This window comes from Pelophylax lessonae, assembly GCF_965119305.1.
Source record: "Pelophylax lessonae genome assembly, chromosome: 3".
Taxonomy (NCBI): Eukaryota; Metazoa; Chordata; class Amphibia; order Anura; family Ranidae; genus Pelophylax; species Pelophylax lessonae.
The window spans coordinates 89353495-89380829 of NC_138770.1; the positions used below are offsets into that span (position 1 = coordinate 89353495).

At 44.1% G+C, this 27335-nt stretch overlaps 1 protein-coding gene across 1 annotated transcript in view; it reads right to left on the reverse strand.

Annotated features, from left to right (window-relative positions):
• The window catches only part of LOC309551302 (cytochrome P450 2K4-like), a 62252-nt gene that overhangs the window by 22007 nt on the left and 12910 nt on the right, over nt 1-27335 (reverse strand). The window contains exons 3-6 of the mRNA XM_082251833.1: nt 10387-10536; nt 9099-9259; nt 4842-5015; nt 1772-1913 (exon numbers count right to left, since the gene is read on the reverse strand). Of these exons, the coding sequence (XP_082107959.1) occupies nt 1772-1913; nt 4842-5015; nt 9099-9259; nt 10387-10536 (627 nt within the window). The remainder of the gene's footprint in view (nt 1-1771; nt 1914-4841; nt 5016-9098; nt 9260-10386; nt 10537-27335) is intronic.

Below are 27335 nucleotides of genomic sequence, written 5' to 3' on the forward strand. Positions count from 1 at the left end.
ATCTACTTCTGTGAACTGTGCAATCCCACCACCAGGTGAATTGGTCTCTCACCTCCACTGAAGACCCAATTACGGGTCAATGACTGTGTTGAAATATACACAGAGATCCTCAGATCACATAGGCTATAAGAAGCCTCTCACCTCCAGAGCGATTACCATAGGGAATAAATGAAAAAAGATCTAGTGCTCTCTGTATGATCAAGCAAGCGACTTTATTCAGTCAAAAAGAACCGTACTCACAAGAGTGGCGCTCCACAGCGCATAGCTGACTGCATGTACAGGAAGAGACGGCATCCAACACGCAGGCTCCGCCCCATATACGCGTTACGTCGGTGCCTCACCGTAGGCGTTGACTTCTTCGGTAGGATTCCACCGGGATGTAGCTAGGTGGAATCAACCCCATCACACAGGAAATCAATAATTGGAGCTCCACATTAATCGTCCAAAAGGGAACACACTCTACAAAGTGAAACCCCCAATAACAAACCACCATAAGGAAAGAAGGGGGGCATAGTGAAGTACATTCAAACCAATGTAAGGATTTATTTAAAAAATTGCTTACAAATAAGGAAAATAAGCAAGCATCAATAAAACCATGGATAGCAGCAGCTCGTAGTGTGCTTGTGTCTCAAAGGGCCCGCCTTACGCGTTTCATCCAATAGGACATTGCCTCTGACTGATTTCCCATGTCACAAGGTTGATTCAATCTAGCTACATCCCAGTGTAGAGCTGTCCATGTGTGACTTGATGCTGGAGTTACATCTTTACTACTTTACTGGTAAGGATATTAGCTTTACGCTGTGGTGTGCTAATAACTCACACTGAAGTTGGTGAGAGGTCTCATCTCTTCCTTTCACCATACATTGTGGACTATTTGTTTTAGAGCTACATAAGGACTCTTTTTGTTATTATATTTTGTAATGGACAAAACATTGCTGGCTGCTGTTTTTTTTTTTTCATTTTTTTCATTAGAGCGTGGATACTTCCATGTGTATATCTTGGATCGTTTGTACTAATAAATGGCAAGTGTCATAACTGATCATGTACAACGCCATGCAGTTTAAAGAAAGGCTACGATGGCAGCTTCTTTGGCTGTAGAGATTAGGAAAGTTTAGTAACACCTTACATCAAGCTAAATATTAAAGTAAAAAAAAGAGTTACATACAGTATCTAATATGCAAGAATAGTGTTGCTGACCACATCCATGAAAATCATACTATTCTGTAGCACCAGATACAGCTTAAAGGCATCTCCCAAGCATGTATAATTGCAGCCAAAGCAGCCTAAAAAACGTTTTTTGATTGGGTCGCTGATGCTCTATTTAGGCCAAGCTATATATAAAAATGTCAAATTAAATGACGCATCAAAATATGTGATTCTAGAATATGGTGTTGCTAATGCTGTCTGTAAAAATTGTGCTCTTTCACGAGACCTCATACAGCACAGGCATCTCCCAAGCAGGTCATTTAAATGATTGGTGTTTTCCCCATACAGTATTGCTCCAAAACTTGCCCTAAAAGGACCCTCTTTCTGCTCTATAGTGTTTTTTTAAATTTTTTGCTTGTTTTTTGAAATTTGAAATATCTTACCTACTAGGTTTGAATATGGCCTGACTTTAGTGTCTACATTAAGCCCCTCATAGACTTCAATAGGGTTCAATGCTAAGTTGGGTTTTGTGAATTTCAAGTAGAATTCAACGAACCCTCAAATTTAACTTGGGCAGATTCACTAATTCTTGGTAAAAATAATAACCCCCACAAAGAACACTTACTTTGAATTTCAGGGTATTGTATCATATATGAGAGAGCCCAGCGGATGGTAGCTGAGGTGGTCTCAGTCCCAGCCATAAATAAAGTTGTCACTGTACTCAGCAAATTCATTTCATGGAAATATGTATCAGGATCCAATTTCTCCTAAGTAAGGAACAGTAACAAATGATAATAATGGGGAAAACAGATTTAAAGGTTAGGTACAACCTAGGAAAAAAATGTAACTACCCTCCCTCTTTAGATTATCTAAAACAATATATGTAGACAAAATAGGATTGTAAGGATTATTTGGTAGTGTTTATACCCTCCGAAATTTTAACATCCTCTTGGATATCCTTCAGAATAAATTATCTACATTTGCATATTCAAATTGTAGGCAGATGCTGCTTCTCCAGGTGAAGAGGAATTGATAAGGGGAATGTTCTCTCCTTCTGGGCTCCAGCAGCCATCTTGGGGAGGACAATTGTCTAATAGTGATGGGCCGAACACCCCCCTGTTCGGTGCATGCCAGAACATCTCAAACAGGGAAAAAGTTGTAGCGAACGTGCAAACTCTATTAAAGTCTATGGGACATGAACATGAAAAATTAAAAGTCCTCATTTTAAGGGCTTATATGCAAGTTGTTGCCAAAAAAAGTGTATGGGGACCCGAGTACTGCCCCGGGGGACATGTATCAATGCAAAAATTTATTTTTAAAATGATCGTTTTTACAGGAGCAGTGATTTTAATAATGCTTAGTGAAACAAGTGAAACAATAAAAATGAAAAATTCCTTTAGATATTGTGCCTTAATGTTCCTGTAAAGTGGCGCATCTGTATGATGTACGGAGCCTGTTGCAGCAATACTAACATTTTTAAAGGAAAATATGAGATTTAAACTGGCAATTCCAGCAATACAGGTTAAAAAAAAAAAAAAAACAGCGTAGGCCATACCAGGCCCTTAGAGTCTGTACAGATTTTAGGGGGAACCCCACACCAAAATCTGAACAAAAAATGGCGTGGGGTCCCCCCAAAATCCATACCAGACCCTTATCTGAGCATGCAGCCTGGTGAGCGAGCGCCCCCCCCTCCTGAGCCATACCAGGCCGCTTGCCCCAAAAGCACCTTGTCCCCATGTTGATGGGGACAAGAGCCTCTTCCCGACAATCCTGAGCTATGGTTGTCAGGGTCTGCGGGTGGGGGGCTTATTGAAATCTGGAAGCCCCCTTTAACAAGGGGGCCCCCAGATCCCGGCCCCCCTTATGTGAATGGGCATAGGGTACATCATACATGGGGGGGCTGGATCTGGGGGCCCCCTTGTTAAAGGGGGCTTCCAGATTCCGATAATCCCCCCACCTGCAGACCCCCCACAACCACAGCCCAGGGTTGTTGGGAAGAGGCCCTTGTCCCCATCAACATGGGGACAAGGTGCTTTGGCGGCACCCTAAAGCACCCTTCCCATGTTGAGGGCAAGCGGCCTGGTATGGTTAAGGAGGGGGGCTCACTTGCCCCCCCCATCCTGGCTTGCCAGGCTGAATGCTCGGATAAGGGTCTTATATACATTTTGGGGGGCCCCACAACATTTTATTTCTAATTTTGGCATGGAGTACCCCTTACAATCTATACCAGACCCAAAGAGACTGGTATAAATTTTGGGGGGACCCATGCCGGTTTTTAAAATTCTGTCATAGGGTTCCCCTTAACCACTTAAATACAGAGCACTTTCAACCCCTTCCTGCTTAGACCAATTTTCAGCTTTCAGCGCTCATTGGCAACTATGGGAAATATTGGTCAGCTTGGTATGGCACTGCTCCCTGTCTTTAACACTGGCATCTATGAGAAATCTTGGTCAGCTTTGCAGGGCACTTCTCACAAACTATAAGTGACAGGGACACAAAACCTGGGGAGCACTGAGAGGGGACCCAGGACTACAACATATCTATACATTATAAAAGTGGGGTATAACCTGGACACTACACTGACTGTACTAAACTAACTTAACTCACTGTCCACTAACTACCTGCCTCATCTCTATTATCACACACTATACATGGCTGCCGTGTAAGCAGCAGCCTCATATTGTGTGGGACGTGGACTTAGCCCTTGAGCCATGATTGGCCAAAGGCACCCTGCCTTTGGCCAATCATGGCTCTGACAGGACATTGTGCTGTGATTGGCCAAAGTATACAGGTCAGGTGCATGCTGTGGCCAATCACAAGCACTTAATGCACTGAAATCGTGCAGTGCATTATGGGGCACTCATCGACGGTCGAACTTGCCGCCGAGCGCCTCGGGTGTTCGTGTGTTAGGTGATCAGCCCATCCCTATCGTCTAATTTGACACTGAATTTCTGCAAGGTCTTCAGCGGCCATCTCTATGGGTAACTTGATATAGGGGCTGCCCCATATTATGTGGGTGTGCTAGGAACGTGTGACAGCATAGGGACAGAGCTCTACTGGATAAGGTCAGGATTAATAGAGCTGTGAGAGGTTCCAGACAACAAGGAAAGGTTAGGGCCATCCTGCTGTGCTGTGTATATTACACTCCGCTACATGAGTCAGGAAGATTGGATAGCTTCATACAGCAGGGAGCTGTGTCACTGGTTACATTTTACAATATTACCACCTTTCCTCCATTAGCACTCCTCCAGTAATTGTAATTGTGGATCAATCCATGCGAAATGGGAATGCTTTTATAACTGTTCTATTGTACCTCTGTTATTAGTGCACTACTATTACTGTGTGTAATCCTGTTTAAACTATTACATAAAAATTCATTATCTGGGTGACTTTGTGGTGGTTTCTCCTGAGTTGGGTACACTTTTCTGAGGCCCTGCCAACACAAAGGTGAATACAATTACCCCACTCTACACCCAAAATATGTTTTTTGTATGTTTCCAAGTTGAAGAGACTTTTGCCAATTAAGGAAGTGATGGACAATCTTCCAAATATGTAAAAATGACAGCAATAAAAATCCAACTAACAATTTAAGATTTCTCCAACCTTATTAAAACAAGATAAACCATTTGAAGTTAGGCTTTTATTGTGGGCATAAGACATTATGTGACATTATAAGTTAATTACTCCTCCTTTACCTCCTCTTGCTTGACAAGGAAGGCATCAATAAACCCTCTCTGGTCATCTCTATCCAGTCCTTTCAGGTGCTCCACAAATTCTGTCTTCAAAAAGTCGTGTATATTTTGTATATTCTGCATCACCTGGCTGTGTGCTCCACACAGATAATAAAAGATGGGGAAGAAATTGTACATCTAAGAACAAGACAAAATTGTATAAATGTTGGGTCCTTTTTTTTTGCAGTATGTGTTATAATGTTTTTGTGATGGGGATGGAGGGAGCACTAAGGGTGAAAACAACCTAATTTTTACTTCTCTTCTGAATGTGAAAAGCTCAGGTCATTTACTGAATCTCTCAGCTGTTGTTGGTTATCAGCCCAGTGAATTAGTAAGGGACATGTCCTTGTGGTCTGAGCTAGGGAGTAGTGATGGACGAACATCGGCCGGGGCGGTTCGCGAACGTTAGCTGCAAACTTTTTCAAAGGTCCGCGAACCGCAAGTTCGCGGCGGGCCCCATTGACTTTAATGGAAGGTGAACTTTAAAAACCTTTAGGTCATATTTGCAGCCACAAAAGACTTACTAGCTGTGCACAAATAATCCCACCACATGGACAATGTCATACCAGAAGTATTGCAATTGGAAAAGTTGCCCTAAAAATTTTTTCTTTTATTTTTTACAGCAAAAAAATATATATTTTTTCCCTTAATCAGCCAGAACTGACAGCAGCCGGTAAATACATGTCAAATACATATAGGGTCCATTCACACATCTGTAAAATGGGTCCGCATCCATTCCACAATTTGGCGGAACGTTTACAAACCCATTGATTTTCAATTCCAGTCTGAAAAATTAGGCATTCACAGGATAAAGAAGTAAGTGTCGGCCATTCCAGGCCCCAAAAATTAGCCCACATGCATTTACCTGACAGCTAAGAACGTTGTATTCCATGGCTGAAGGTACATTAGGCATTCACAGAATAAATAAGTAAGTGTCGGCCATGAAAGGCCCCAAAAATGTGCCTACATGCGTTTACCTGACAGATAAGAACGTTGTATTCTGTGGCTGAAGGTACATTAGGCATTGACAGGATAGAGAAGTAAGTGTCGGCCAGTATAGGCCCCAGAGACACGTCCATAGAAACGTCATCATCCACGTCACCTTCCCCACTACTAACATTCGAGATCTCGGAGTAGGCAGGAACAGCGGGGACCAACCTCATCAGACTGCTGTGTCCTTTGACTTAATCAAACGCACCTTCTGAAACTTCACACTTTGGCTCCGGCCTACTGCTCCTACCCTACTCCTACCACCCCTGTGTAAGGGCCTGCCTCTTCCTCTGCCTGTCATTTTTTAAATTACCCTGTGACAAAAGTCTCTAGAGAAGCGCAGTATATGTGGAACAAGGTATATAACACTCCGCTTCGAACTGTGGTATTGGGGGGCCACAGGTTTATCATACCAGTTCTACAAATAATTGGCCAGTAACTGTTGTCGCTGTGTGTAGCACAGTTAATGCAGCAAAAGAGGCCACATTTTTGCAGGACTAAAATACACTCTTAGAAAAGTGTACTGTTAAATAACACCCCACTTCAATATGTGGTATTGGGGGGCCACTGGTCTATCACACTAGTTGTACAAAAAAATGGCCAGTGAGTTTGGCACTGTGTGTAGCAGAGTAAACACAGCAAAATAGGCAATATTGTTGCAGGAAACAAATACACTTATAAAAGTATACTCAGATAACACCCCACTTCAATATGTGGTATTGGGGGCCACAGGTTTATCACACCAGTTATAATACTTTAAAAGTGCTTTTGTCACTGTATGTAGTATTGCTGCAGAAACGCTCAACACACCAGTCACAATGCTGCACAGTGCACAAATCCACTATAATATGCTTTCTATATTACAAAGTATATTATAAGTGGATTACACCCCTATATAGTGCACTGCACACCTATAACAAATACCAGTCCTTAAAATTACTTTTGTGGACCTTAACTGAACGATTTGTGTCACTGACGATCTGTCCCTGGTGCACACAGCAAACCTCTCCCTACACTGACAAAAGAGACTGTAGACCTATACCAAATACCAGCCCTTAAACCTCTCCCTAAACTGACAAAAAGCAGAATGTGAAATGGCTGCCAGGTCAGGTCTATTTATAGGGTAGGGGATATGTCCATGTGCTGCAATGTTTCAATTGGCTGTCCCGTTCCACCTGACAGCTGTGTCATGGGTCAAAGTTCTCCCCAATGTAAACTAATATGGCCGCTGCGAACAACGCCATGTGTTCGCAAAATCGGAGGGCTGCGAACGAGCAAAGTTTGCCGCGAACCGACCGCCGGACGAACCGCAAAGCCATCCCTACTAGGGAGGTCATAAATAATTTGGACCAGCCTTTAAGGAAAGTTCTCCTAGGCTTTTACCAAAGGATATTGTGTTGAGGGAGTGTCCTTCTTCAACAGACAAAAAGTACTTTGCCCTTGAGGAAACACCTTTGGCTTTCCCCTATTTAAAGTGGATATTAACTTAAAAGTGAGTGCAGCCAGGTGCTTGTCCAGAGACAGAGAGTAATTTAGGACACTGTTTTGTAGTGCTTTCTTTGTTTCCACTGGACTTCAGACTGAATGGGTTAACACTGCCTCACCTCCATCCACCAGCTGATAAGAAATTTGAATTTCAGAAGATGGTTATATATTATATTGTTTCTATTTTAACCAATTATTTTATATTGTTTTTCTATTGTATTCTTTACTCTTCTATTCTCTCATTTTCTATTGTATTATTTTCTATTTTATTCTAAGCTTTTCTTTTTTAATCTTTTCTATTTGAATTCAAATTCATTCTACCGTGTTCTAAATTCAATTTTTCGGAAGATGGTTATATACTATATTCTTTCTATTTTAATCTATTCTTTTCTATTGTTTTTCTATAGTATTCTTTTCTTTTCTATTCTATTCTCTTATTTTCTATTCTATTCTTTTCTATACTATTCTAATCTTTTCTATTCAAATTTTAATTTGTTCAATTCTAACTTCAGGAGATCGTTATATATTATATTCTTTTTATTTTATTCTATTCTTTTCTATTGTTTTTCTGTTGTGTTCTATTATAATCTTTTCTATTCTAATCTTTTTTATTCAAATTCGAATACCGATTCGATAATTTTTTTTAATTCAGTCAAATTTTTTTCGAATTTGGTCAATTATTTTTTTAAATTGGGTCGAATTTGAATACGAAACAAAATGAGTTCTGAAAACAAATAAAAAAAAAAATGAATTTAGTTATATAACAAATAGAAACAAAACAAACAAAACAAAACAATTGTTTCTGCCCTGCACATGTCCATTGAGTTCTAATTGTTTTGTAGTGTGCTGCCATCCTAGTGGTGGTTTAGGCTTAAGTTTACTTATGGTATTTAGTATCCCTCTTTGTCTTCCCTTCATGTTTAATGCAAGTTATAAGAGTTTATTGCCTTCTACACTTCAAATACTGGAGAAATATCCTCTGTACTGAAAGCATCCTAAGTAAAATTGTGTTGAATTCAACTTCTGTATCTTACTGAAATGTTAATCTGCCTATGGTTGGTGCTAGTCAACAGCTGACCATACTGTCCAGATAGACTGGGTCTAAGTGTCAAGGTCTTACTTTGTCCTCCTGTCGGCAGCCATCTTGGACATGTGCAGACTGCTAACTCTTATAAACTCTGATTGCATCATCACTTGTTGCTTGGCGTTGCACAATGATGATGCTGCACACCTGACTATATCTATCATCTGATGGGTTGCACTCCTTGCCCTTGCGTTTGTGCTCTAAGGTGCATTACTGCTAGCAGTCCTCTGTTCTCCGTGTTCCTCTGTATCTGACCAGACTTGGCTGACCACTCTCCTGGCTCTCCACCCCGCATCGACAGATTACCCGCTTCTGGACTCGACCCCGATTTGGCTGACTACTCGCTTCTGGACTCGACCTCAGGCTTGGATGACCACCTACTTATGGACTTGACCCCGGCTGTTCCTGATCTCACTCCTTTTCCTTGCTGTGCGTTTATTGTTGTTTGCTCCAATAAACTGCCTCCTTTTACCTGCATCTCCGTGTGGTCTGGTTTCCTGGCAACCTGACACTAAGGAGGTGTGTCAATGCGTAAAGTGGCATTTGAATCAGAACAGAGCCCAAGTTATTTTCACTAACACCCTAAGGTCTTATGTATGTACAGTGTAATCATATCGACACAAACACCCGTATTATATTATACAACTTTTAATGAATTTTACCGCAACTGAGGGACTCCCAACAAGCCTCATGTTCTCACTAATAAGTCCAATGAGTCGGAGTAAGATGGGATGTTGGTAATCAAAACGATGCCCAAAGATGATTGATATAATTATATTTCCAATGGCAAAATTTGTTTTTATGGTCAAGTCTTCTGGTTTGCCTATTATGAGAGAAAACAAATCTAGATCACCAATGCAGTCATGATAGCTCTTGAAATTCATTTTTGGCATCCTCTTCCACTTCCAAAACTGTGGGCATTTATATGAAATTCCCTTTTCCATTCTTGAAATTTGTCTGTAGGAATTTGTGTCCATTCAGCCAAAGAGCCAAATGCTGACATTGGATCTATTAAGGCTGTGTTTCTTATGTTCCGTTCCTATCCCCTTGCCACTGCTTCCCCCACTATTACAGCGATTACCTGCTGTCAAAACGACAGCTGGGAATTGTTATGTATTACTTATCAGGGGCAGCTGTCCAAATGCAGATGTGTAAAATAACACTTCTAAATATTCTGCAACTGTCATTGAGTAACTACAACATATTATTTCATTGTATTTACTACTTTAACCACTTAACGACTGCCTACCGCATATTTACTGCGGCAGGCAGCCGCTCCTGAGCAAAGCGACGTAGATCCTCGTCAGCGGGGAAGCCGATGCCTGTGTCAGGCGGCTGTACTTCTTGAATTTGGTAGTCTATTTACATACTGTGTGAAGGATATGTCTTCTCAACAATGGTGATGTGTGGTATGATAAATCCCATATTTTATAGCTGGGATCTTCAACGCACCCTTGGATAAACAATAATATTTGGGAATCCGTGGCATTTGATGCACATATTTTCTGGTCTCCCCTTGATTGGAACACATCCGACAACAATTTTGTTTCTCCTTTTTTTCCTTTATCTGTGACATCTGTGAAGTATATGCGGACAACAAAGGCCCTGAAGAAGCGGAATATTCATACCGCGAAACATGTTGGCATCCATCATACATTATTGATGTTGTTGTATGTATAATGTCTATATGGGCCCTATGTCTTTCTATGGCCCTGTCTGTAATAAGGTTATGTATATGATTTTGGATATTTGATAAATATATTTTTGGACATTTTTATATAAGATATTTGTATGGCTACTACATCTTATTTGGGAGCTACCATTTAAAGCCCATCTATTGTGGGTTAGGATTACCTTTTCTTCCCCTCTTTTTTCGTCTCTATAAATATAAAATGTAATGCCTACAGGCTCCAGAGATAGAAACCCAGCCCTAATTTTCAACCTTCAAACCTTCTAATAATTCAAGTTCCTTAGTAAAAAATCCACACTCTTCAACAATCCGATCTTCTATGGTCTTCTTTCCCATGCCAAAGTCCCGTAATTTTCTGAGAGTGAACCTTCTCATAGTTCTCCAGTTCTCACCATGGCTGAATGGGACTCCTGTGAAAGAATAAAGAATTCATTAGCTCTACAAAAATGCACAGATATGAGTGGAGCTGAATACTTTCAAGATGAAAATAATGTGTTTGCAATAAACGCAAAAACATGCAGTAAAGCCCTCATTTTTATTGGCACTCTAATAAACAACACATTAAATAAAATAAAATAAAAAAAGAGGTGAATGGGATGTGTTTTGTTGTCCAATGTTTTGCCAAATATAGCGTGGGTGTGATTTTAAACACGTTGACAACCCATTCAAAACACACTTTGGTTCTGTAATTGTTTTTATATACATTTTATAATAATTTTGTTATTATCAGCCCATTCTTTTATTTTGTGATGTACATACATTTTTTTTATAATGTTTCTTTATATGTATTCTTATTAGTTTTTTCTCTTTCCTATTATTGACAAGATTCACTTATAAGTGAATATTATGGAGAAAGCACAGAAGAACCTCTTTGATTTCAGACTATCTCTATGTGATTGAAACTCTGTATGGTTCTGAAAAGAATATGAATAGGAAAGAATAGGAATGTGAGAGGTGAGCTAGTCTTATAAGGCCTCTTACAGACTACAGCTTGAAAAACTCAGAACAGTTTTTTTTTTATACTGAGCTAAACTACAGTCCATTATTTGTAATGTGCTTTTGCACACAGTCGCATAAACCAGCACGGTGCATTCTTTAGTAAAAAAAAAATCAAAAAATCTACTTTTTTGGTCAGTAGCTTACGCCTCATACGCGCAAATACGCGCAAATGCGCACAAATTAGTGCAAATGACCATTTGCTTATTTTGCAGAATGAGAATGTGAGAATAAGTTTTCACGCATTTGCGTGAGTGTGCATAAAAATGTGTGAACGCGTAAACGTGAAATGAGCGTGAATAAATACAAAATACAAAAAAAAAAAAAACATCTGAAAAAGTAGATGCTCAAACAGGAGTATCATGTGCAAGAGGCCTTAGTCATTCAGTTGTGTTTAAACTTATGAGGCTGAGATTAGTGATGTCGCGAACCTAAAATTCGCCGTTCGCGAACGGCGAACGCGAACATCGGCAAATGTTCGCGAACCGGCGAACCGGGCGAACCGCCATAGACTTCAATAGGCAGGCGAATTTTAAAACACACAGGGACTCTTTCTGGCCACAATAGTGATGGAAAAGTTGTTTCAAGGGGACTAACACCTGGACTGTGGCATGCCGGAGAGGGATCACGCAAAAAAAAGTTCTTAAAAATTATAATTTTTTGATAGAGAGCCAATTATTGGAAAAATTAAAAAAAAATAAAAATAAAAAATTTCTTTGGATTTAGCATCTGGGGGGTCTAAAAAGTGTACCTGTGAAGTTTCAGCTCTGTAGCATGTCCAGAACCCCTAAAAAACAGCATTTGTCTTATATTTTCAGGAATATGGCTTCTCTGCGGCTGGCTTTTTCTCTTGCAGGCATTTATCGGGCATTTTTTTAGGCAGGCATGTCATTTTTTGTATTTAGTGTCTGGGGGGTCTAAAAAGTGTACCTGTCAAGTTTCAGCTCTGTAGCATGTCCAGAACCCCTAAAAAAACAGCATTTTTCTTATATTTTCAGGAATATGGCTTCTCTGCGGCTGGCTTTTTCTCTTGCAGGCATTTAGCGGGCATTTTTTTAGGCAGGCATGTAATTTTTTGTATTTAGTGTCTGGGGGGGGTCTAAAAAGTGTACCTGTCAAGTTTCAGCTCTGTAGCATGTCCAGAACCCCTAAAAAACAGCATTTTTATTATATTTTCAGGAATACGGCTTCTCTGCGGCTGGCTTTTTCTCTTGCAGGCATTTAGCGGGCATTTTTTTAGGCAGGCATGTCATTTTTTGTATTTAGTGTCTGGGGGGTCTAAAAAGTGTACCTGTCAAGTTTCAGCTCTGTAGCATGTCCAGAACCCCTAAAAAACAGCATTTTTCTTATATTTTCAGGAATACGGCTTCTCTGCGGCTGGCTTTTTTTCTTGCAGGCATTTAGCGGGCATTTTTTTAGGCAGGCATGTCATTTTTTGTATTTAGTGTCTGGGGGGTCTAAAAAGTGTACCTGTCAAGTTTCAGCTCTGTAGCATGTCCAGAACCCCTAAAAAACAGCATTTTTCTTATATTTTCAGGAATACGGCTTCTCTGCGGCTGGCTTTTTCTCTTGCAGGCATTTAGCGGGCATTTTTTTAGGCAGGCATGTCATTTTTTGTATTTAGTGTCTGGGGGGTCTAAAAAGTGTACCTGTCAAGTTTCAGCTCTGTAGCATGTCCAGAACCCCTAAAAAACAGCATTTTTATTATATTTTCAGTAATACGGCTTCTCTGCGGCTGGCTTTTTCTCTTGCAGGCATTTATCGGGCATTTTTTTAGGCAGGCATGTCATTTTTTGTATTTAGTGTCTGGGTGGTCTAAAAAGTGTACCTGTCAAGTTTCAGCTCTGTAGCATGTCCAGAACCCCTAAAAAACAGCATTTTTCTTATATTTTCAGGAATACGGCTTCTCTGCGGCTGGCTTTTTCTCTTGCAGGCATTTAGCGGGCATTTTTTTAGGCAGGCATGTCATTTTTTCTATTTAGTGTCTGGGGGGTCTAAAAAGTGTACCTGTTAAGTTTCAGCTCTGTAGCATGTCCAGAACCCCTAAAAAACAGCATTTTTCTTATATTTTCAGGAATACGGCTTCTCTGCGGCTGGCTTTTTCTCTTGCAGGCATTTAGCGGGCATTTTTTTAGGCAGGCATGTCATTTTTTGTATTTAGTGTCTGGGGGGTCTAAAAAGTGTACCTGTCAAGTTTCAGCTCTGTAGCATGTCCAGAACCCCTAAAAAACAGCATTTTTCTTATATTTTCAGGAATACGGCTTCTCTGCGGCTGGCTTTTTCTCTTTCAGGCATTTAGCGGGCATTTTTTTAGGCAGGCATGTCATTTTTTGTATTTAGTGTCTGGGGGGTCTAAAAAGTGTACCTGTCAAGTTTCAGCTCTGTAGCATGTCCAGAACCCCTAAAAAACAGCATTTTTCTTATATTTTCAGGAATACGGCTTCTCTGCGGCTGGCTTTTTCTCTTGCAGGCATATATATCAGTGGTGGGTGGGCAGTGGCACAGTACACTCTCTGTGGACCTGACAGCAGTCACTGACACCCAGGCAACTGCAATTTAAAAAATATATATATATTTTTTTACTTTGCAAGCTGCTGTGCCACTTTATATATCAGTGGTGGGTGGGCAGTGGCACAGTACACTCTCTGTGGACCTGACAGCAGTCACTGGCACCCAGGCAACTGCAATTTAAAAAATATATATATTTTTTTTTACTTTGCAAGCTGCTGTGCCACTTTATATATCAGTGGTGGGTGGGCAGTGGCACAGTACACTCTCTGTGGACCTGACAGCAGTCACTGGCACCCAGGCAACTGCAATTTTAAAAAATATATATTTTATTTTACTTTGCAAGCTGCTGTGCCACCTTGTATATCAGTGGTGGGTGGGCAGTGGCACAGTACACTCTCTGTGGACCTGACAGCAGTCACTGGCACCCAGGCAACTGCAATTTTAAAAAAATATATTTTATTTTACTTTGCAAGCTGCTGTGCCACCTTATATATCAGTAGTGGGTGGGCAGTGGCACAGTACACTCTCTGTGGACCTGACAGCAGTCACTGGCACCCAGGCAACTGCAATTAAAAAAAAATATATATATTTTTTTACTTTGCAAGCTGCTGTGCCACCTTATATATCAGTGGTGGGTGGGCACACAGTGGCACTGCAGTGGGCACAGTACACTCTGTGGACCTGACAGTAACTGGCAGCCCAGGCAACTGCAATAATAAAAAATATTTTTTTTTTTCAATTTATTGCAACAAGATGCTGTGCCACCGTATATATATCAGTGGTGGGCAGTGCACTGCAGTGGGTACAGTGCACTCTGTGGACCTGACACAGCACTCAAAAAAAATACACTCCAATTAAGAACTTTCTAGGGCTACTGAAAAAATAGGGGACATGCAGTCACCCTGGTCCCTATACTGTTACACCAGTTATAACAGTATTTGTGTAAAAGTTGTGTTATAACTAGAAATTAGCAAATGTGCCTGGGTTCAATTTATGGGGGGGTGTGAAGTCCAAAAACTCCAACACAAAATCAAATCCTATTGAAGTCTATGATGGCATATTTTGATGATTAATTCTGGTAATTTTGAAAATAATAGGCAAGGCATTGTTTAAAAATGTGGACTGCTACGGCAGACATGTACCAAACAAAATTGTTTTTTAAATATTATACAGTGGGGAAAGGTTCCACTTTTGATTGAGACATTGAGGGCAGCAGGTTAAAAACAGCAATCCCTGAAATTACATGCTTTAGCAATGGCAATTTGTATGTTGTATTACAGAACTCTACAGTTTTCATAAATAGAGACACTGTATGCTGGCATCACATATTCTGTGCAACAGTTTATCTGTAACTTAAAATTTAGCTTGGCCTAAATACAGCAGCAGCATCCTAATCTGATTCATTTAAATTTGAACAAAAATGCTTTTTAAGAAAGTTTTGGCTTCAACACCTGATTTTTTTTACCCAGATATTATGAGTAGGGTTGAGCGGACACCTAGATGTCCGTGTTCGACGGGTTCGGCCGAACTTTAAAAAAAAGTCCGGGTCCGTGTCCCGGACTTTTACCGAACTTTTCCCGGACACCGAACCCCATTGAAGTCAATGGGGACCCGAACTTTAAGGCACTAAAATGGCTCTAAAACAAATGGCAGCAAAACGTAGTTAAGAGCATGGCAAGTTCTCTGCAAACAAATGTGGATAGGGAAATAACTTAAAACAACAAAAAAAAAACAGAAAAATAAAACAATGTTCTTCATCTCTGAAGGACGAGGCCCATATGGAGTAGGAGGGAGGTTGAGGTGGTGGTGGATGTGGCGGTGTCATAGGCGTGCGCACAGGGTGTGCCGGATGTACCTGGGCACACCCTAATCACCTAGGGCACATAGCATTATCGCTCTGTTTGCCAGTGAGGAGATGGGAAAGATCTCCCTCGGACCTGCTCTGCTCTATTTCTCTTTGCCAGCAGGGAGAGTAATGTATCGGGGCCATGTACATGTAGGCAAACACATGCATGTGTATTTCAACTTTGGGGTGCACACCCTAATGCAATAGGCTGCGCACACCTATGGGCGGTGTAGGTGGAAGCGGCGGTGGAGGAGGACCAGGGCCGGATTAAGAGCATCATGGTCTTGGTGCTGAGGATTTTGAAGGGCCTTAAGGGCCATGCCTTGGCATGCACCCAGAGGAGGAAGGGTGCAGCCATGCATGCCTAATTCAACATGGGATGCTGTCTCTGAAGCCCATAAACACATCCATGCATCGGCAACTGTCCCTCCTTGTCAGGCCTTCGCGCTGTGTGGGGAGGTTCTGAGGGTGCTGCCTGGGGAAGCGAGCATAGAAGCCAGACTTCTGTGTTTACAAGTGACAGAAGAGCGGTAACAGTGAATATGGCCAACCCGGGGCCTATATAAAAGGTAGGGGCCTGGAGCTGCAGCTCCAATAGCCCCTACGTTAATCTGGCCCTGAGGAGGAGGACGAGGTAGCCAACACTGCTTCTTTTCACAAATTTTAAATGAGGGTACACCCCAAAAGAGTGAGAAAGAGCAAAAATGGAACAATGGGTGGGTAAGGTCGGTATCCATTGCTATTCTGCACAAGGTACGGAAAAGTCCCGTGGGATCCATGCCTGGTTCATTTTAATGAACGTGAGCTTGTCCACATTGTCTCTGGACAGGCGGCTGCGCTTGTCTGTTATAACGCCCCCAGCCGTGCTAAATACCCGTTCAGATAATACACTGGCTGCAGGGCACGCCAGCACCTCCAAGGCGTAAAGGGCAAGCTCAGGCCATGTGCCCAATTTGGAGAGCCAGAAGTTGAAGGGGGCAGACCCCTCATTCACTACATGTAGGCGTGTGCACACATACTGCTCCACCATGTTGGTAAAATGCTGCCTCCTGCTAAGACGTTCCATCTGAGCTGCTGGTGCTGCTGTTTGTTGTGGCGTGCTGACAAAGCTTTTCCACATTTTGGCCATGCTAACCCTGCCTTCTGAGGTGCTGGCGGTGCCCTGGTTGCGTTGGCGACCTCCTCCTCCTCCTCCTCCTCCTCCTCTGCCTTGTGCTTCCACGGTGGCCCCGCTGTCAGATGGGAATGCCAGCAGCATCGCATCTACCAGCGTGCGCTTGTACTCGCGCATCTTGCGATCGCGCTCCAGTGAGTGAATTAAGGACGGTACGTTGTCCTTGTAACGGGGATCCAGCAGCGTGGCCACCCAGTAATCAGCACAAGTTAGAATGTGGGCAACTCGGCGGTCGTTGTGGAGACACTGCAGCATGTAATCGCTCATGTGTGCCAGGCTGCCCAGAGGCGACGAAAGGCTGTCCTCTGTGGGAGGTGTATCGTCCGTGTTCTCTGTATCCTCCCAGCCACGCACCAGTGATGGCCATGAGCTGGCCTGGGTGCCACCCTGCTGTGAACATGGTTCCATCTCCTCCTCCAGCTCCTCCTCATCCTCCAGAACTGTGCCCCTGCTGGACAATTGTGTCCCTGGCATTTGTGTGTGCAGGAACCCACCCTCGGAGCCCCTTGCGAATGACTGCCCTGAAAGCCTTTGAAATGTTACCTCTTCATCCTCCTCCTCCTCCTCCTCATCCTGTGCCACATCCTCTTCCATCATCGCCTGAATTGTTTTTTCAAGGAGGCATAGAAGATGGATAGTTAAGCTGAGAACGGCGTCATTGCCACTGGCCATGTTGGTGTTGTACTCAAAACAGCGTAACAAGGCACACAGGTCTCGCATGGAGGCCCAGTTATTGGTGGTGAAGTGGTGCTGTTCCGCAGAGCGACTCACGCATGCGTGCTGCAGCTGAAACTCCACTATGGCCTGCTGCTGCTCGCACAGTCTTTGCAGCATGTGCAAGGTGGAGTTCCACCTTGTGGGCACGTCACATATGAGGCGGTGAGCGGGAAGGCCGAATTAAGCTGCAGCGCTGCCAGGCGAGCAGCAGCAGGGTGAGAACGCCGAAAGTGCGCACAGACGTCCCGCACTTTCTGCAGCAGCTCTGACATATCGGGGTAGTTTTTAAGGAACCTCTGCACCACCAAATTCAGCACATGCGCCAGGCAAGGGATGTGCGTCAAACCGGCTAGGCCCAGAGCTGCTATGAGATTTCGCCCATTATCGCACACCACCAGGCCGGGCTTGAGGCTCGCTGGCAGCAACCACTCATTTGTCTGCTGTTCCATGCTCCTCCACAACTCCTGCGCGGTGTGTGGTTTGTCCCCCAAACAGGCAAGTTGTAAAACTGCCTGCTGTCGTTTACCCCTGGCCGTGCTGAAGTTGGTGGTGAAGGTATTACGCTGTCCGGATGAGGAGGCGGTAGAGGATGAGGTAGCGGAGTAGGATGAGTTAGGCCCTGCAATCCTCGGTGGTGGAAGGACATGCGCCAAATTGCTATCCGCCTCAGGTCCATCCGCCACTGCATTTACCCAGTGTGCCGTTAGGGAGATATAACGCTCTGACCGTGCTTACTGGTCCACGTATCGGTAGTTAGGTGGACCTTGGCACAGATGGCATTGCGCAGTGCACACCTGATTTTTTCCCCCACTTGGTTGTGCAGGGAAGGGATGGCTTGCCTGGAAAAGTAGTGGCGGCTGGGCACGACGTACTGTGGGACAGCCACCGACATAAGCTTTTTAAAACTGGGCGTCTCCACCAGACGGAATGACAGCATTTCAAAGGCCAATAATTGTGAAATGCTGGCATTCAGGGCCAGGGATCGCGGGTGGGTAGGGGGGTACTTCCTCTTCCTCTCAAGTGTTTGGGAGATGGAAAGCTGAACACTTCCATGGGACATTGTGGAGATGGTTGTTGGTGACCCAGGTGGTGGTGTTGCTGACAGATCCTCTGTTTGCGGGGTGGCAGGTGCTGGTATGACTACAGAGGTGGCTGGAGCGGCCGAGACTGCAGCAGAAGAGGAAGCAGGATGAGCCAGAGACGTTTCTTGGTTTTGAAGGTGTGTACTCCACTGCAGCTCGTGCTTTGCACTTAGATGCCCGATCATGCAGGTTGTGCTCAGGTTGAGAAGGTTTATGCCTCGCTTCAGGCTCTGATTGCACAGGGTGCAAACCACTCTTGTCTTGTCATCAGCACATTTTCTAAAGAACTTCCACGCTAGAGAACTCTTTTGAGCTGACTTTGGTGCGCTCGTTCCCTTGCTGCGTTGGGCAGTAGCAGGCGTAGTGTCTAGGGCACGGCCGCTCTGCTTCTGCACCCTGCTCCCTCTTCTGCTGTGCTGGTGGCTCTGTGCGACCACCGCCTCTTCCTCCAAAATACACAGGTCACCTGCATGACCTTCATTCCATGTGGGGTCGAGGACCTTATCGTCCTCCACATCATCTTCCACCCAGTCTTCACCCCTGCCCTCCCTGTCGGTCTCCACAATGCTGAACGCCGCAGCAGTTGGCACCTGCGTTTCGTCATCATCGGAGACGTGCTGTGATGGTCCTTCCATGTACTCATCTTGAGAAATAAGTGGTTGGGCATCGCTGCACTCAATCTCTTCCACTTCTGGGGCAGGGCTAGGTGGATGGCCCTGGGAAACCCTGCTGACAGAGTCATCAAAAAGAAGAAGAGACTGCTGTATGGCTTGGGGCTCAGACTGCTTGCCTGATTTGCAAGGGGGTGAGGTGAAAGACGGTTGGACATTGGCTGCAGGTGCCAACTCTGACCTTTCTGCAGTAGACTGGGTGGGAGACAATGTGAAGGAACTGGAGGCACTGTCAGCAGCAAACCAATCTACTATCGCCTCTCTGTGTTCTGGCCTCATCACTTCTAGAGGCGTATGATGCCCTACCAAATACTGCTGCAGGTTCTGTCGCCTTCTCACATTTGAGGAAGGTGTTTCACTTGTGCGTGTAGCTGGCACAGATCGACCACGTCCTCTCCTTGCAACAGGAGCTCTAGCAGTAGCACCACGACCCCGGCCACGGCCCCTATTTGACGCTCTCCTCATATTTCTGAAATTTAAGATCTTGCCCTAGAAAGGTCTTTATTGAATAGCAGAACAAAAGAACAACAGTATCGCACGGGTGTATCTCACAGTCAAATATGCAAACTATGCCGCAATTTAATGTTTTTTACACCAAAAGGGTGTGTATTGAATAGCGGAATAGGATAAAAAACTGTGTATCTCACACGTACAAACACAGACTAGGCCCGATTAAATTTTTTCCTACCCTAAAGGGAGGATGAGGAAGAGGAGTATGGAACAGGCAGCACCCTCAAATCTTCAGAAGTATGAGATGAACCTCAAAAACTTGGAAAGGTGGATCTCACACGTACCGACACAGACTATTCCGCAATTTAATTGATCCCCAAAGGTTTTTATTGAATAGCGGAATGGGAAATATGATCAAAAAAAGTGTATGTATCTCACACGTACAGAAGCACACTAGGCCCCAATTACTATTGTTTGTACACCTAAAAGGATGGATGAGGAGGAGGAGGAGTATGGAACAGGCAGCACCCTCAAATCTTCAGAAGTATGAGATGAACCTCAAAAACTTGGAAAGGTGGATCTCACACGTACCGACACAGACTATTCCGCAATTTAATTGATCCCCAAAGGTTTTTATTGAATAGCGGAATAGGAAATATGATCAAAAAAAGTGTATGTATCTCACACGTACAGAAGCACACTAGGCCCCAATTACTATTGTTTGTACACCTAAAAGGATGGAGGAGGAGGAGGAGGAGTATGGAACAGGCAGCACCCTCAAAGCTTCAGAAGTATGAGATGAACCCCAAAAACTTGGAAAGGTGGATCTCACACGTACCGACACAGACTATTCCGCAATTTAATTGATCCCCATAGGTTTTTATTGAATAGCGGAATAGGAAATATGATCAAAAAAAGTGTATGTATCTCACACGTACAGAAGCACACTAGGCCCCAATTACTATTGTTTGTACACCTAAAAGGATGGAGGAGGAGGAGGAGGAGTATGGAACAGGCAGCACCCTCAAAGCTTCAGAAGTATGAGATGAACCCCAAAAACTTGGAAAGGTGGATCTCACACGTACCGACACAGACTATCCCGCAATTTAATTGATCCCCAAAGGTTTTTATTGAATAGCGGAATAGGAAATATGATCAAAAAAAAGTGTATGTTTTTCACACGTACAGAAGCACACTAGGCCCCAATTACTATTGTTTGTACCCCTAAAAGGATGGATGAGGAGGAGGAGGATGAAACAGGCAGCACCCTCAAATCTTCAGAAGTATGAGATTGTGTTCACTGTACCCCACAAAGATTGTGTTCACTGCACCCCAAAAGGATTGTCTTCACTGCACCCCACAAAGATTGTGTTCACTGTAATCCACAAAGATTGTGTTCACTGTACCCCCCAAAGATTTTGTTCACTGCACCCCACAAAGATTGTGTTCACTGTACCCCACAAAGATTTTGTTCACTGCACCCCACAAGGATTGTCTTCACTGCACCCCACAAGGATTGTCTTCACTGCACCCCACAAAGATTGTGTTCACTGTACCCCACAAAGATTGTGTTCACTGCACCCCAAAAGGATTGTCTTCACTGCACCCCACAAAGATTGTGTTCACTGTACCCCACAAAGATTGTGCTCACTGTACCCCCCAAAGATTTTGTTCACTGCACCCCACAAGGATTGTCTTCACTGCACCCCACAAGGATTGTCTTCACTGCACCCCACAAGGATTGTCTTCACTGCATCCCACAAAGATTGTGTTCACTGTACCCCACAAAGATTGTGTTCACTGCACCCCAAAAGGATTGTCTTCACTGCACCCCACAAAGATTGTGTTCACTGTACCCCACAAGGATTGTCTTCACTGCACCCTACAAGGATTGTCTTCACTGCACCCCACAAAGATTGTGTTCACTGTACCCCACAAAGATTGTCTTCACTGCACCACAAAAGGATTGTCTTCACTGCACCCCACAAAGATTGTGTTCACTGTACCCCACAAAGATTGTCTTCACTGTACCCCACAAAGATTTTGTTCACTGCACCCCACAAAGATTGTGTTCACTGTACCCCACAAAGATTGTGTTCACTGCACCCCAAAAGGATTGTCTTCACTGCACCCCACAAAGATTGTGTTCACTGTACCCCACAAAGATTGTGTTCACTGCACCCCACAAAGATTGTGTTCACTGTACCCCACAAGGATTGTGTTCACTGTACCCCACAAAGATTTTGATCACTGCACCCCACAAGGATTGTCTTCACTGCATCCCACAAGGATTGTCTTCACTGCACCCCACAAAGATTGTGTTCACTGTACCCCACAAAGATTGTGTTCACTGCACCCCAAAAGGATTGTCTTCACTGCACCCTACAAAGATTGTGTTCACTGTAATCCACAAAGATTGTGTTCACTGTACCCCACAAAGATTTTGTTCACTGCACCCCACAAGGATTGTCTTCACTGCACCCCACAAGGATTGTCTTCACTGCACCCCACAAAGATTGTGTTCACTGTACCCCACAAAGATTGTGTTCACTGCACCCCAAAAGGATTTTCTTCACTGTACCCCACAAAGATTGTGTTCACTGTACCCCACAAAGATTGTGTTCACTGCACCCCAAAAGGATTTTCTTCACTGTACCCCACAAAGATTGTGTTCACTGTACCCCAAAAAGATTGTGTTCACTGTACCCCCCAAAGATTTTGTTCACTGCACCCCACAAGGATTGTCTTCACTGCACCCCACAAAGATTGTGTTCACTGTACCCCACAAAGATTTTGTTCACTGTACCCCACAAAGATTGTGTTCACTGTACCCCACAAAGATTTTGTTCACTGCACCCCACAAAGATTGTGTTCACTGCACCCCAAAAGGATTGTCTTCACTGCACCCCACAAAGATTGTGTTCACTGTACCCCACAAGGATTGTCTTAACTGCACCCCACAAAGATTGTGTTCACTGTACCCCACAAAGATTGTGTTCACTGTACCCCCCAAAGATTTTGTTCACTGCACCCCACAAGGATTGTGTTCACTGTACCCCACAAAGATTGTGTTCACTGTACCCCCCAAAGATTGTGTTCACTGTACCCCCCAAAGATTTTGTTCACTGCACCCCACAAGGATTGTCTTCACTGCACCCCACAAAGATTGTGTTCACTGTACCCCACAAAGATTTTGTTCACTGTACCCCACAAAGATTGTGTTCACTGTACCCCACAAAGATTGTGTTCACTGTACCCCACAAAGATTTTGTTCACTGCACCCCACAAAGATTGTGTTCACTGCACCCCAAAAGGATTGTCTTCACTGCACCCCACAAAGATTGTGTTCACTGTACCCCACAAGGATTGTCTTCACTGCACCCCACAAAGATTGTGTTCACTGTACCCCACAAAGATTGTGTTCACTGTACCCCCCAAAGATTTTGTTCACTGCACCCCACAAGGATTGTGTTCACTGTACCCCACAAAGATTGTGTTCACTGTACCCCACAAAGATTTTGTTCACTGCACCCCACAAAGATTGTGTTCACTGCACCCCAAAAGGATTGTCTTCACTGCACCCCACAAAGATTGTCTTCACTGTACCCCACAAGGATTGTCTTCACTGCACCCCACAAGGATTGTCTTCACTGCACCCCACAAAGATTGTGTTCACTGTACCCCACAAAGATTGTGTTCACTGTACCCCCCAAAGATTTTGTTCACTGCACCCCACAAGGATTGTCTTCACTGCACCCCACAAGGATTGTCTTCACTGCACCCCACAAAGATTGTGTTCACTGTACCCCGCAAAGATTGTGTTCACTGTACCCCACAAAGATTTTGTTCACTGCACCCCACAAAGATTGTGTTCACTGCACCCCAAAAGGATTGTCTTCACTGCACCCCACAAAGATTGTGTTCACTGTACCCCACAAGGATTGTCTTCACTGCACCCCACAAGGATTGTCTTCACTGCACCCCACAAAGATTGTGTTCACTGTACCCCACAAAGATTGTGTTCACTGCACCCCAAAAGGATTGTCTTCACTGCACCCCACAAAGATTGTGTTCACTGTACCCCACAAAGATTGTGTTCACTGTACCCCCCAAAGATTTTGTTCACTGCACCCCACAAGGATTGTCTTCACTGCACCCCACAAAGATTGTGTTCACTGTACCCCACAAAGATTGTGTTCACTGTACCCCACAAAGATTTTGTTCACTGCACCCCACAAAGATTGTGTTCACTGCACCCCAAAAGGATTGTCTTCACTGCACCCCACAAAGATTGTGTTCACTGTACCCCACAAGGATTGTCTTCACTGCACCCCACAAGGATTGTCTTCACTGCACCCCACAAAGATTGTGTTCACTGTACCCCACAAAGATTGTGTTCACTGCACCCCAAAAGGATTGTCTTCACTGCACCCCACAAAGATTGTGTTCACTGTACCCCACAAAGATTGTGTTCACTGTACCCCCCAAAGATTTTGTTCACTGCACCCCACAAGGATTGTCTTCACTGCACCCCACAATTATTGTCTTCACTGCACCCCACAAAGATTGTGTTCACTGTACCCCACAAAGATTGTGTTCACTGTACCCCCCAAAGATTTTGTTCACTGCACCCCACAAGGATTGTCTTCACTGCACCCCACAAGGATTGTCTTCACTGCACCCCACAAAGATTGTGTTCACTGTACCCCACAAAGATTGTGTTCACTGTACCCCCCAAAGATTTTGTTCACTGCACCCCACAAGGATTGTCTTCACTGCACCCCACAAGGATTGTCTTCACTGCACCCCACAAAGATTGTGTTCACTGTACCCCACAAGGATTGTCTTCACTGCACCCCACAAGGATTGTCTTCACTGCACCCCACAAAGATTGTGTTCACTGTACCCCACAAAGATTGTGTTCACTGTACCCCCCAAAGATTTTGTTCACTGCACCCCACAAGGATTGTCTTCACTGCACCCCACAAGGATTGTCTTCACTGCACCCCACAAAGATTGTGTTCACTGTACCCCGCAAAGATTGTGTTCACTGTACCCCACAAAGATTTTGTTCACTGCACCCCACAAAGATTGTGTTCACTGCACCCCAAAAGGATTGTCTTCACTGCACCCCACAAAGATTGTGTTCACTGTACCCCACAAGGATTGTCTTCACTGCACCCCACAAGGATTGTCTTCACTGCACCCCACAAAGATTGTGTTCACTGTACCCCACAAAGATTGTGTTCACTGCACCCCAAAAGGATTGTCTTCACTGCACCCCACAAAGATTGTGTTCACTGTACCCCACAAAGATTGTGTTCACTGTACCCCCCAAAGATTTTGTTCACTGCACCCCACAAGGATTGTCTTCACTGCACCCCACAAAGATTGTGTTCACTGTACCCCACAAAGATTTTGTTCACTGCACCCCACAAAGATTGTGTTCACTGCACCCCAAAAGGATTGTCTTCACTGCACCCCAAAAAGATTGTGTTCACTGTACCCCACAAGGATTGTCTTCACTGCACCCCACAAGGATTGTCTTCACTGCATCCCACAAAGATTGTGTTCACTGTACCCCACAAAGATTGTGTTCACTGCACCCCAAAAGGATTGTCTTCACTGCACCCCACAAAGATTGTGTTCACTGTACCCCACAAAGATTGTGTTCACTGTACCCCCCAAAGATTTTTTTCACTGCACCCCACAAGGATTGTCTTCACTGCACCCCACAATTATTGTCTTCACTGCACCCCACAAAGATTGTGTTCACTGTACCCCACAAAGATTGTGTTCACTGTACCCCCCAAAGATTTTGTTCACTGCACCCCACAAGGATTGTCTTCACTGCACCCCACAAGGATTGTCTTCACTGCACCCCACAAAGATTGTGTTCACTGTACCCCACAAAGATTGTGTTCACTGTACCCCCCAAAGATTTTGTTCACTGCACCCCACAAGGATTGTCTTCACTGCACCCCACAAGGATTGTCTTCACTGCACCCCACAAAGATTGTGTTCACTGTACCCCACAAAGATTTTTTTCACTGCACCCCACAAAGATTGTGTTCACTTTACCCCAAAAGGATTGTCTTCACTGCACCCCACAAAGATTGTGTTCACTGTACCCCACAAGGATTGTCTTCACTGCACCCCACAAAGATTGTGTTCACTGTACCCCACAAAGATTGTGTTCACTGTACCCCCCAAAGATTTTGTTCACTGCACCCCACAAGGATTGTCTTCACTGCACCCCACAAGGATTGTGTTCACTGTACCCCACAAAGATTGTGTTCACTGTACCCCACAAATATTTTGTTCACTGTACCCCACAAAGATTGTGTTCACTGTACCCCACAATGATTTTGTTCACTGCACCCCACAAAGATTGTGTTCACTGCACCCCAAAAGGATTGTCTTCACTGCACCCCACAAAGATTGTGTTCACTGTACCCCACAAGGATTGTCTTCACTGCACCCCTCAAGGATTGTCTTCACTGCACCCCACAAAGATTTTGTTCACTGCACCCCACAAGGATTGTCTTCACTGCACCCCACAAGGATTGTCTTCACTGCACCCCACAAAGATTGTGTTCACTGTACCCCACAAAGATTGTGTTCACTGTACCCCACAAAGATTTTGTTCACTGCACCCCACAAATATTGTGTTCACTGCACCCCAAAAGGATTGTCTTCACTGCACCCCACAAAGATTGTGTTCACTGTACCCCACAAGGATTGTCTTCACTGCACCCCACAAGGATTGTCTTCACTGCACCCCACAAAGATTGTGTTCACTGTACCCCACAAAGATTGTGTTCACTGCACCCCAAAAGGATTGTCTTCACTGCACCCCACAAAGATTGTGTTCACTGTACCCCACAAAGATTGTGTTCACTGTACCCCCCAAAGATTTTGTTCACTGCACCCCACAAGGATTGTCTTCACTGCACCCCACAATTATTGTCTTCACTGCACCCCACAAAGATTGTGTTCACTGTACCCCACAAAGATTGTGTTCACTGTACCCCCCAAAGATTTTGTTCACTGCACCCCACAAGGATTGTCTTCACTGCACCCCACAAGGATTGTCTTCACTGCACCCCACAAAGATTGTGTTCACTGTACCCCACAAAGATTTTGTTCACTGTACCCCACAAAGATTGTGTTCACTGTACCCCACAAAGATTTTGTTCACTGCACCCCACAAAGATTGTGTTCACTGCACCCCAAAAGGATTGTCTTCACTGCACCCCACAAAGATTGTGTTCACTGTACCCCACAAGGATTGTCTTCACTGCACCCCACAAGGATTGTCTTCACTGCACCCCACAAAGATTGTGTTCACTGTACCCCACAAAGATTGTGTTCACTGCACCCCAAAAGGATTGTCTTCACTGCACCCCACAAAGATTGTGTTCACTGTACCCCACAAAGATTGTGTTCACTGTACCCCCCAAAGATTTTGTTCACTGCACCCCACAAGGATTGTCTTCACTGCACCCCACAATTATTGTCTTCACTGCACCCCACAAAGATTGTGTTCACTGTACCCCACAAAGATTGTGTTCACTGTACCCCCCAAAGATTTTGTTCACTGCACCCCACAAGGATTGTCTTCACTGCACCCCACAAGGATTGTCTTCACTGCACCCCACAAAGATTGTGTTCACTGTACCCCACAAAGATTTTGTTCACTGTACCCCACAAAGATTGTGTTCACTGTACCCCACAAAGATTTTGTTCACTGCACCCCACA